The sequence below is a fragment of the Protomyctophum parallelum genome (genome assembly GCF_964188405.1).
Source record: "Protomyctophum parallelum genome assembly, chromosome: 1".
Taxonomy (NCBI): Eukaryota; Metazoa; Chordata; class Actinopteri; order Myctophiformes; family Myctophidae; genus Protomyctophum; species Protomyctophum parallelum.
Window position 1 is genome coordinate 51,726,905 of NC_139697.1, and position 12,159 is coordinate 51,739,063.

The following is a 12,159-nucleotide window of genomic DNA, read 5'->3' on the forward strand; positions in this document are numbered from 1 at the left end:
CCTGTCACTGCCAATCCTGTGAGAACCTGTTCAATCCAAACCAGAGATAGTCATACTTTTGTGCTAGTGACATGGATGTTTATTGCTTCAGTGAATGACAATACTTACGATTAGTTGCCCTGTCCCTTTCACTTCCTCTGTCCCCTCTGTCCCCGCCAATCCTGGGAGAACCTGATCAATCCAAACAAGAGACAGTCAGTCATTCATGTCACTAGGACAATATTAACTAAGTATGTTTATTGCTTCAGTGAAAGACAATACTTACGATTAGTTGCCCTGTCCCTTTCACTTCCTCTGTCCCCGTCAATCCTGGGAGAACCTGATCAATCCAAAAAGAGACAGTCAGTCATACTTGTGGTGCTAGTGACAAGCATGCCTATTGCTATTCAGGGAATGACAATACTTACGATTGGTTGACCTGCCCCGTCCATGACACCTTGGTGGACCTGAGCAAAAATAAAAATCATAGGCTACCCGTGTGTTAAGGCCAATTAGAATGCCTGTGATTGGTTAGCCGATTTGCTCGTTTACGACGTACATGTGGGGACAAAAGCAGTTCATAAAAATTAAGACTATCTGGCATATAACCCTGTCATGATCAATACAGTGCTTGTCCTGAATGATGAGGCCAGGATTTGAAGAGTAAGTCAAGACATCAATAAATATCCAACAGCTAAGAATTTGATGTATTTGTTTAAACTGTAAGTATGCAGAAATCAGACTGGGCATAATTATGTTTTGGCGCTCTGGTGTAACAGGTAGGGTTAATGTTAATCTCAGTAACAACTCACCATCCTTTGAAGCCACCGTTGTTCGTTTTGAACTTGCCAAGACAACTGGAGTGCTTGACATAATTGGTGGGATGGGAAAGGGGGGGATTTCCGAGTCTAAATACAGAATGACAAGACGATCACTAATTGTTACTGAGCATAAGATAACTACTTGAATTATCCATCAACGGAGTGAATGCTAAAATAATTATTACCTTCATGTCTCTCTTCACTTTCCACCTGAGTCGCATCAGAGTCCGACAGGTCAGATCCTATAAATAAATAGTATTTCAGTTTTAACCCATTTAGAGGAACCAGGAACCCCCCCCAGAAGCAAGATCCGAGTTAAAAACTCACTCTGAAAGTGTGTGTGTGTATGTATGTGTGTGTGTATATATATATATATATATATATATATATGTAACAGTATTATATAATTACACAAAATATGACACAAATAAGTGCTTCTACCTGACTTAATTCTCCATGGTTCATGTGTATAGGAATACAGGGGTCATACCAGGGGGGCAGTCAGCCAGATATTTCGTGAAGCCTCATTTGAAATCGGTAGTTCATATAATGGCCTGTTGTGGCGCTGGGCTGGACCCAAAAAGCCCCATAGCTCCATAGAGGCCCATGTATTTTGGCCCAACTTCACCTAGACTGTATTACCTTAATAAACATGGTCATGAATACTTTCTTCTTCCAGTCACTAGTTTAAAGTCTCATTTCTAATGTCATAATATTCTTTTTGGAAAATGATGGTCCCATTAATTAAAAAAATGACCATAAAGAAAAAAAACCATTGCGTATGTTCTGAGGGGCGTGGCTACCGTTACAGTCTATGATCGGGATTCCCCTCCCACTCGAGTCAAAATAAAAACCAACGGAGAAGAAGGGGGGAAGTCCCGCCTCGTTGTCTGGGCAGCCAATGGCCAGCTGGTCCAAAACGGAGCCAGCCAATGGCCAGCTGGTACCAAACGGATCTAGAAAGATGGCGATTTACAATGAAGCGATTTCAGGCTTCATTTTACGTTCATGTTAGACCCGGAGAACGCTTTGTCCATATTTTTTCCCGGGTCGGGAGAGGGTTGCGGTTAGGTTTAGGTGTCTGCCCCGGGGGAGGTTAGGGTTAGGGTGAGGGAGGAGGTAGGTTGTCGTAGGCTGAGGGAACATAGAGCTGAGGGAACATAGGTACGGTCCCGGAATACATAGTGCATTAGAGGTCACAGCCCCTTTAAGTCTCCCCCTTTTGCCCCCTGTATAAATGTCCTGCGACACCTCCACCTCTTCCTTCTTTACTTCCGTCTTGGAACGAGGTGGGTGTCTTTGTTGACTTCTCTGTATAACATAATAAGAATTGGACTTGCAAATCGATTTATACAGTGTTTGTTTCACTCTGTTTAGAGAGCCATTGCACTACTAAGAACTAACGTGGAGACGTGTGTGTTGTTATTCCTTGTCAGAATAAAACGTGGTTTCCAAAGACAGTTCTGGGTCCGTCTGTCCATACTCCATTCAACACAACGCAGAGAGAGACAGATTACACCGGTTACACTTGGTGCCGTGACGACCCGTTGCATCGCCGACCAGCGCTCGCCTGGTCCCCGGGGAAAAGCTGCCGAAACCCCCCTCCTCTCGTTCGTCCACCCCCCCCCCCCCCCCCCGCACTGCAGCCCATCTGCTCCGCCTCCGTGGAGGCATGATCTATCGTGACGGTCAGTCTGTGCCTGGGGTTCAGTGAGCTCGTCTTTGTTTCTTTTGTTTGGTTACTTCCATGGACTTTGTTGTTTTTTATTTGGGACACGAACTTTTGGTTTTGACACCAGTTATTATAATTGAGTAAGGGAATAAATGAAAATAACAGAAAAAAAAAAGAAAAGAGAAGTGCATTTGTTTTGATGCAAATTCCCCATGCTTACTTCAAGTCTGTTTATCTGAGGGTTTATGAGGTCTACAAATCCCTACATGGTTTTCCTGAGTTTTGGGTTGTGATTTTCATGCTGTGGGATTGTGCATATATATATATTTTTTTTTTTATCCTACCCCCCCCCCCCCACACACACACACACACACACACACACACACAATACTTTGATTAATTGACTAGGGGAGACACTATTGATGATTTTACGATGGCTAGTCGTGACAATGCTGGGCGTGCTCGTATCACTGCTGGGAATGGGAGGGCACAATGGCTTCCCATGCATCGTGGGAGGAGTGGGTCTGTGGGTTCTTTTGGGTGTTATGGTGACCTATCGATGATTAACTCACCTGTCCCTGTTGCCAGTTCCACACCATTAGCCCAGTCTGGCCCTGTTAGCAGTTCCGCACCAGTTTCCCAGTCTAACCCTGTTGCTAGCCCCATGTCAATAGCCCAGTCTAGCCCTGTTAGCAGCTTCACACCAGTTTCCCTGTCTAACCCTGTTGCTAGCCCCATGTCAATAGCCCAGTCTAGCCCTGTTAGCAGCTTCACACCAGTTTCCCTGTCTAACCCTGTTGCTAGCCCCGTGTCAATAGCCCAATCTACCCCTGCTACCAGCTCCGTGTCCATGGCCCAGTCCGGTCCTGTTGGCAGATCCACACCAGCTGCGGAGTTCAACCCTCCCCCTGTCCAAATCCCTACCCCCACCCAAGTCATTACCACAGAGGCATTTGGTAGTATGATTGCTGATCTTGCGAAGCAGATTGGGGAGAACATCGCAGCCAGTTTTACTACCATGCACCAGCGCAGTAGCACCCAGCCGGTGGATTGCAAAACGCATGAGGAGATGTTGGAGCTTATTGTGTCGAGACTGACTGGAAAGGCTAGGGATGTGGTGAAGGTGTCGCTCCGCAGCCGTCCTGGTTTGAATGCTGCAGATATGCCCACTGCTGTGTTTGACATTCTGAAGAGCAACTTCAGTGAGTTGACATACTCCAATCTGCCCATGAAGGATTTCTATAGCACTGTTCCGAGAGCTGGTGAGAGTGCCATGGATTATTGGATTCGCCTTAACAAGTCTGTGGATGCCGCAGATGAGTGTCTCCGCAGGCGGGGTAAATATGTGGAGGACCCAGGGGCTGAAGTGGTGTTGATGTTCATTAGTCACTGCCCAGACCCCAGTCTTGCCATGTTGTTTCAACTGAAGACACCTGAACAGTGGACTGCAGCTGAAGTCCAGGAACGCATTGATGCTCACATGAGGGGTCTGAGGAGGACAGCGGTCCAGTCCCCACATGTATTGACCTTGTCAGCTCACAGTCAGATGCCCATGGCATTTCCCTCCCATTGTTCTCATGCTGTGGAGCTGCAGCCAGCGCAAGGGGCACACCATCCGGCTCTTGAACCTGTCTCTTCTGTTCCTGCCTCAGTCTATTATGGTCATTCTCAGCCCACCACTGCAGTGATGAGCCCCCAGCCTCCTGCTTCGTCCGCCCATCCCCCTACTCCTACTGTCACCCCGGTGACTCCTACAGCCAGCCCCACAGTGACTGATCCTGGTGTTCAGCAGGTGGTTGCTATGTTTGACAAGGTCCTGTCCCTGTGCACTGCTTCTCTTGCCCCGAGTCAAGGGCCTCCCCACCAGTCTGGCCGCTCTCATCAGCAGTTCCGCCCCCGCCAGTCTGGTCGACCCCAGCAGAGCTCTCAGCCTTCGTCATGCAGAGTTTGTGACTCTGGAGAACACTCAACTCATGCACACTGCAGGCTCTACAGGCTGTGCCACAACTGCTACTGTCCAGGGCACATGAGACATGAATGTACGCAAGCCGCTCAACCTGCAGCTGCCTCTGGTGCTGATTTAAACTAGCCCGCCCATGTTGTGAGAGGGGTAGCATGGGCAGTGACGCGATAACCCTCGTTGAAGATTTGCAGTCCGTCTATGTTAACTGCTGCCGCAAGCTTCCTGATGATAAGACAGTAATCCTTGTGGGGTCACAGAGAGTGGGAGTAGCCAGTGATCTGTTTTATTCTCCTGTGCTGGTCAGTGGCCAGTCTACAATGAAGGGGATGCTTGATTCAGGCAGCATGTCTTGCACACTCAGTGAAGACGCGGAGGCTAAGCTGAGGTCTGCGGGTGTTCTTCTGCATCCTAAACCTGTGCCTGGGAAGGTGGTCCTCATTGGCTGTGGTGGCCTTGTTACACAGCCCAGATGTATCTATGATTTGGAAATGGACATTTATGGATTCAAGTTTGTAGTCCCTACATTCCTCGTGCCTGGGCAGAGAGATGAACTCATCATTGGCAGCAATGTGATCAGGCCCATTGTGAAGAGGATGAAGTCTACTGAGAAGTATTGGGATCTCATATCTTCCACTAACTCTGACCCACAGTGTGAGGAGTTCATCCAGCTGCTGAGTTGCATTAACCGCTGGTCTGAACCAGATCTACCGGATAGAGTTGGCACTGTGAGATTGAGGCAAGCAGTCACTCTACTGCCCCGGCAGGAGTACTTGGTGTGGGGCAAGTTGCCGAGTGATGCCCCTGTGTCGCCTGGGAGTACTGTCATTGTCGAGCCCACCTCTGCCCGATCAGCTCCCAAGAACATCATGGTGGGGCGAGTCGTGACACCCATGTGGGGTGACCGCTGGGTTCCTATGAAGGTCCTCAATCCCACTGAGAGATCTGTGACGTTGCGCCGAAATGCCAAGTTGGCCGACGTCTTCCCTTGTGTCGCCATGGAGGACCTGCCCCTTACTCAAGGTGTATGCAAGTCACAGACTGCTTCCCACCCTGACTCTATGTCCTACTCAGACCCTGGGCTCGACCCTTTACAGCAACTCAGAAGCTGTGGCTTGGCAGATGTTGATGTTGAGAGCTGTGAAGTGACTGAAGAATGGAGGAGAAGGCTGGCCGAGTTAGTGTTGACCTATCAGGATGTCTTCTCAAAGGGCAAGTTGGATTGTGGAGAAGCGCATGATTTTGTCCACCGTATCCACCTCACTGATGAACGCCCCTTCCGACTTCCCTACCGGCGTGTTCCTCCAGCCGACTATCACAAGCTGAGAGAAGTGCTGTCCGACATGGAGGAGAGAGGCATCATTAGCAAGTCTATCAGTGAATATGCTTCCCCACTGGTCATGGTCTGGAAGAAATCAGGGGACTTGAGGATCTGCACGGACTTCCGCTGGCTCAACGCCAAGACCGTAAAGGATGCCCACCCCTTGCCCCATCAGGGAGATTGTCTGGCTGCCCTTGGTGGTAACGCCTTCTTCAGCACTATGGATCTGACCTCAGGGTTTTACAACATTCCCCTTCATGAGTCTGATAGGCGGTACACAGCTTTTACAACACCCTTAGGTCTGTACGAGTACAACAGGCTTCCCCAAGGCCTGTGCAACTCTCCGGCATCCTTTATGCGGATGATGCTCAGCATCTTTGGCGACCTGAACTTCTCCAGTCTCCTATGTTACCTTGATGACCTCCTGGTCTTTGCCCCGTCTGAGGAAGAATCCCTGAAGCGGCTTGAGGTGGTCTTCTCACGTCTCAGGGCCAACAACCTAAAGCTGTCGCAGAAGAAATGTCATTTTCTCCGTAGATCGGTGAAGTTCCTAGGTCACGTGGTAGACAGCAGTGGTGTCGCTGTTGACCAGGAGAAGGTGGCTGTCATTTCTGGCTTCAAGAAGGAGGACCTCATGGATGTCGATGGCTGTACGCCTTCTCAGCGGAAAGTGAAATCTTTTCTAGGCATGGCCCTGTTCTACCAGCATTACATCCCCGGTTGCTCATCTATTGCAAAGCCTCTCTATTCTCTAACGTCGGGTCAGAAGAGGAAGTTTAAGGGTGCCAGTGGCCGTCTGAGGGCTGGAACCTTCCGTAAGCTGACACCCGAGGATTGGACCCATGCCTGTGAGAAGGCATTTGAAGATCTCAAAAGCGCACTCCTCAACAGTGTGGTGTTGGCACATCCTGATTTTGACAGGCCGTTTATGCTCTCCACTGATGCTTCCCTAGATGGTGTGGGTGCTGTCTTGTCTCAGGTGCCTGCGGGTGAGGAGAAGGCAAGGCCGATAGCTTTCGCGAGCAAGTCTCTCAGTCGCAGCCAAGCCAACTATCCTGCCCATAGATTGGAGTTCTTGGCTCTGAAATGGGCTGTATGTGATAAGTTCAGTCACTGGCTCAAGGGTCATTCATTCACTGTCTGGACAGACAACAGCCCCCTCACCTACATCTTAACCAAGCCAAGACTGGATGCCTGTGAGCAGCGTTGGGTCTCCAAACTTGCCCCATACAACTTCGACATCAAACATATTCCTGGGAGACTGAACGTTGTGGCCGATGCCCTCAGCAGAGATCCATTTGTGAAGCCTCTTACGTTGAGAGGAAACTCAGACCTTCCAGACGTGAGCGCTGCAAAGAGGACCAGCGAGTCTTGAGAGTCTTAAGGCAGTGGGAGAAGCTGACACTCCTGAATGGCATCCTCTACAGGGTCACGAAAGACCCACTGACTAGGCACAAGAGGTTTCAGTTTGTTATGCCTGAATCCTTGAAGTCGGAGGCATTGTCTGGTGTTCATGATCAAGCTGGTCATCAGGGTCTGCCCCGAACTCTGTCACTGGCCCGTCAGCGCTTCTTCTGGTATGACATGGAGAAAGACGTGCGCAATCATGTGAAGTGCTGCCACAGACTCTGGAGCCTGCAGCGAGGGCCCCTCTGCAGAGCATTACAACATCTGCCCCGCTGGAGCTTGTATGTATCGACTTTTGGTCTGCTGAAGACAAGAACAATAAGTCTGTGGATGTTCTTGTGGTCACTGATCACTTCACGAAGTTGGCACATGCGTTCCCATGCCAAGACCATACGGCGAAGAGGGTGGCAAAGAAGCTGTGGGATAGTTTCTTCTGCGTTTATGGATTTCCCCAGCGTCTCCACTCTGATCAGGGTGCAAACTTTGAAAGTGAACTGGTTGCAGAGCTGCTGGAGTTGGCTGGGGTTGACAAATCAAGAACCTCTCCTTATCATCCCATGGGGAACGGGGGAACAGAGAGGTTCAACCGCACCTTAGGCAACATGTTGAGGTCACTGCCCCCGAGATCAAAACTGAAGTGGCCTCAGATGATCCAGTCCATGACCTTCGTGTATAATTGCACTGTCCATGAGACCACAGGGTTTGCTCCCTTCTACTTGATGTTTGGGAGGGTCCCCAGATTGCCAATTGATCTCATGTTTAGGAATGTCCTACTGGATGACACTGTCTGTGACTTTGATGCCTATGTGAAGTCTTTGGTAGGCGACCTGCAGTCCGCTATGCTCCTAGCCCAGAAGAACAGTTCAGTTGAGCAGAAGCATCAGTCTGACCAGTACAATAAGAGGGCTAAGGGACTGCCGCTCTCGCCTGGTGACAGGGTGCTGGTGGCGAACAAGGGAGCGAAGGGGAAACGGAAGCTTTCTGATAAGTGGGACTCTGTTGTCTACACCGTTGTTTCATCGAATCCTGCTCTCCACATTCACCGGATCAGGAACCGGGAGGGTCATGAGCGAGTAGTACACCGCAACTTGTTGCTGCCAGTCAACTTCCTGCCCCTAGATGACTCCTTAGCCACAGTCTCTCAGCCTGCCGCCAGTGGGTCCGGTGTTTCTGCTGTGACGGATCCGCGTGGGACTGGGGTGTCGGATGTGGATACAGCAGCAGCAACTGTTGCACCCTCTCTGTCTGACTCACTCTCTTGTGTCAGTGATTGTGATGACCGCACAGCGTCATGGGTCCGTGGACAGTCCTCCAATGATGGTGGCTCAGACACTGCCAGTCTATACCCTCCATCCAAAACATCCTCCCTGGCTCCGGATGACTCGTCTGAGTTGTGTGCCCCCTCTAATCCACATTCCCCTCCTGGGCCACATGCCTCTCCGGCGCCAAGCCCCTCCCCTGTGCCAGGCCCCTCCCCTGTGTCAGTCCCCTCCCCCGCCTGTTCTGTTTTACCTCAGGGCCAAGATGCAGGTTCCCGACGCACCTCGAAGTTTGGTAGGGTTATCAAGCCTGTGTGTCATTTGATTGAGTCTGTGGCTCAACTTGGAACAATGGTTGATGTTAATGTTCATGTGTGATTTCGTCGCCGGGTTTCTCCTGTGTGTTTTTGTTCCTTTCCTGACTGCCATCTGTTTTTTTTATTTTTTTATTTTATATACTGTATATATTGTGCCCACTTCAACTACGGCCTGGATATGTGTGGTGTATAAGGCACCTCATGTTGCCTACGGAGTATTGTGAGGTTTCGCTAGTCAAGCGGATCTCTGGTCTCTTAACCTTCTCATGGGTAGCTGCTATAGCTGGTCATTCCACTTTTGTGGTTTTGTTTTCCTGAGGCCTGTGTTGTTTGAGATGTGGGTTGCTAATTTTGTGTAATTCTGAGGGGGTGAATGTAACAGTATTATATAATTACACAAAATATGACACAAATAAGTGCTTCTACCTGACTTAATTCTCCATGGTTCATGTGTATAGGAATACATAGTGCATTAGAGGTCACAGCCCATTTAAGTCTCCCCCTTTTGCCCCCTGTATAAATGTCCTGCGACACCTCCACCTCTTCCTTCTTTACTTCCGTCTTGGAACGAGGTGGGTGTCTTTGTTGACTTCTCTGTATAACATAATAAGAATTGGACTTGCAAATCGATTTATACAGTGTTTGTTTCACTCTGTTTAGAGAGCCATTGCACTACTAAGAACTAACGTGGAGACGTGTGTATTGTTATTCCTTGTCAGGTATGTTACGTTATATTATTTGTTGTGTTACTGTCGCTCTTAGCTTCTTTACTTCCGTCTTGGAACGAGAGAGCCATTGCACTACTAAGAACTAACGTGGAGACGTGTGTGTTGTTATTCCTTGTCAGAATAAAACGTGGTTTCCAAAGACAGTTCTGGGTCCGTCTGTCCATACTCCATTCAACACAACGCAGAGAGAGACAGATTACACCGGTTACATATATATATATATATATATATATATATATATATATATATATATATCACTCAGTGCCGCGCTATGAGCTTGTAGATCGGCTATTGTTCAATAGCTACAGTCAAGTATAACATAATCCTTAAAACACCAAAAACGCCCAGAATATTAGGATATGAGGATTATTAAAAACAAAAAAAAGTGATTTGAATTAAGTGAAATCACTGAATATACACCTTTAACATTATTATGAATACTGTAGTTGATTTAAATGAAAAGAACGTAGGCTACATTGAGCAAATCCCTCAAACGATTTGGTCTTTTTCTTCCTCTAATGTTCAACAACTTCTTCCTCCTCTGCATGGCTGGTTTCCTCTGCATGGCTGGTCTCCAAATATTTGTCACATTCTTCGGCACTTTCTGAAAATAGACAATTCCAGTTCTTACAAGACACATTTGATATATGACTACTCCAATACCATTGTATGAAAAGTACAAGGTTACCTGATGTAAATTTAACTTTCTTTAGTTGAAATGTTTCCCAGTCTTCTTTAGGTGCCGTGTCATTAGTCAGAAGGTTCATTGTTCCGAAATTACTATCCCTATCTCTAACCCTAACCTAAACCTAACCGCAAGCACGGGAGCAAACCTAAACCTAACCGCAAGCACGGGAGCAGTGCATGTTCGGACTAACGGGACTTCGGATCTATGGGCAGTTTCCCTTCTTTAGGCATGGTGCCTAAAGAAGACTGGGAAAGGCTGGGAGATAACAAAATTTGACTTTTGTCTTTGGCCACCTTATCGTTTTCTCAATCATATTGATCCATATTTCAGGGACGGTCCCCTCCATTCCAATACGACCTTCCATCCAAACTGCCTTGGCGTATTGGCGCATGATCTGCAAGCAAAAAAATAAAGAAATGGGAGGGGAGGGGGGCACGAATATAAAACCAAGCTTTTTCCTGTGGCAGTTATTGAAACATTTAGATGTATGAAGAAAATGCTTACATTCAAGCAAGACAAATGCATGCCAACCTGTAACTTCAATGTTCAATGCCATGTCTCAGAGGAATCGGGACGGAACCATTGTTGGAATCTAGGCAGGCCACCTTGCAAATAAGGTCTCTTTCATCAACTTCTCTTCTTTTGAATACAACACTATTCTTTATATATGGATATATGTCAGAACCTGACATTCAATATGTTGATCCTTGCCCATCCGTCATTCCTCTTCGATGTCTCCCTTTTGACTAATACAGTACCTGTCCATTTAAACTCTAGAAGGGCCTGCCCCAAATGAATTAGTGCAGCCGACAGCCGGAGAAAACTAGAGTTCTCAACAGGTCCGAAAATGAAGTCCCGGCCCTTTAAACTGCCCCCCCCCCCCCCCCCCCCTCATCAAACCCTGTGCCCTGTACACACCTGTACTCCCTCAGGTGTCTTACTGGTACTGTATAGGCCTATTAACACACCTGTACTCCCTCAGGTGTCTTACTGGTACTGTATAGGCCTATTAAAAATGTACAATGTGAAGTTACCATTTCAGTGTTCTGTTCTGTCCGTTCTGTTCTCAATACAAATCAATTCAGGGCTTTATTGGCAGCATGAGAAAACATTGCGAGTCAAAAGGCAACTGAATGAAGTGCGGTGGCGCCACCTAGTGGCTATCTTCTTTTTGAGTGGTTGCCACTCTAACTTTATTGGATAAAATACATATAGTCACTTAGACAAGCCTAAAACATACAGTATGTCCGTGTCCTTTTTATGGACTTCTCCTCTGCTTTGAATACGGTCCAACCCCGTATTCTCCTAAAACGCCTGTGTGACCTGAACGTCATTGAAATGTCATTCTGTGGATTAGGGAGTTTCTGAGAGAGAGACCCCAACGAGTCTGTATTAATAACACTCTGTCTGACTGCCTTGTCCTAAATACTGGCGTTCCACAGGGGTGCGTTTCATCACCTCTGTTATTTTCCCTATAAACAAATTAGTTTAAATACACCAACAAAGAGTTCTCTATCATAACGTACGCTGATGACATGGCCTTGGTTGGACGTTTCCAGTCCCTCCTACTCCCAGCACACTGACCGTATTGCCACCTGGTTTGACCTTAATGTCACTAAGACCAAGGAGCTGTGTTTGGGAGGTGGGGCAAGAGCAGAGGGTCCAGGGTCCATCTTTAGGCCTGTTACTATGAGTGGGGAGGAAGTGGAGCAGGTCAGTGACTTTAAATATCTGGGAACGACCATAGACAATAAATTCACCTTTCAGACCAATGCAGATAACATCTACAGCTAGATAAAGTGCCCATCGGCACAGGTCTCCACCAGGGCAGGTCAGGTTGTGGCCTCCTGGTGGCGCTATAATAGGCCAATGTGAAAAGGGTGCCATTTCTTCTTGCCTTGGATGGCAATTGGATGATTTGAGGCTTTTTGTTCAAAATGGGCCAATCCTGCATACATTGAAAGCCAATGTTAGCCAATTAGGATGGAAAATGATATATCGGACAGA

The 12,159-nt window shown here is 47.8% G+C and overlaps 1 protein-coding gene across 1 annotated transcript in view; it reads left to right on the top strand.

The window, feature by feature from the left end:
- Positions 1–7,266: 7,266 nt before the first annotated feature.
- The window catches only part of LOC310875453 (extracellular calcium-sensing receptor-like), a gene marked incomplete at both ends in the record, with an annotated part of 37,666 nt that continues 32,773 nt past the window's right edge, over positions 7,267–12,159 (top strand). The window contains 3 exons of the mRNA XM_083788688.1: positions 7,267–7,287; positions 7,616–8,315; positions 8,428–8,709. Coding sequence (XP_083644814.1) covers positions 7,267–7,287; positions 7,616–8,315; positions 8,428–8,709 — 1,003 coding nt within the window. The remainder of the gene's footprint in view (positions 7,288–7,615; positions 8,316–8,427; positions 8,710–12,159) is intronic.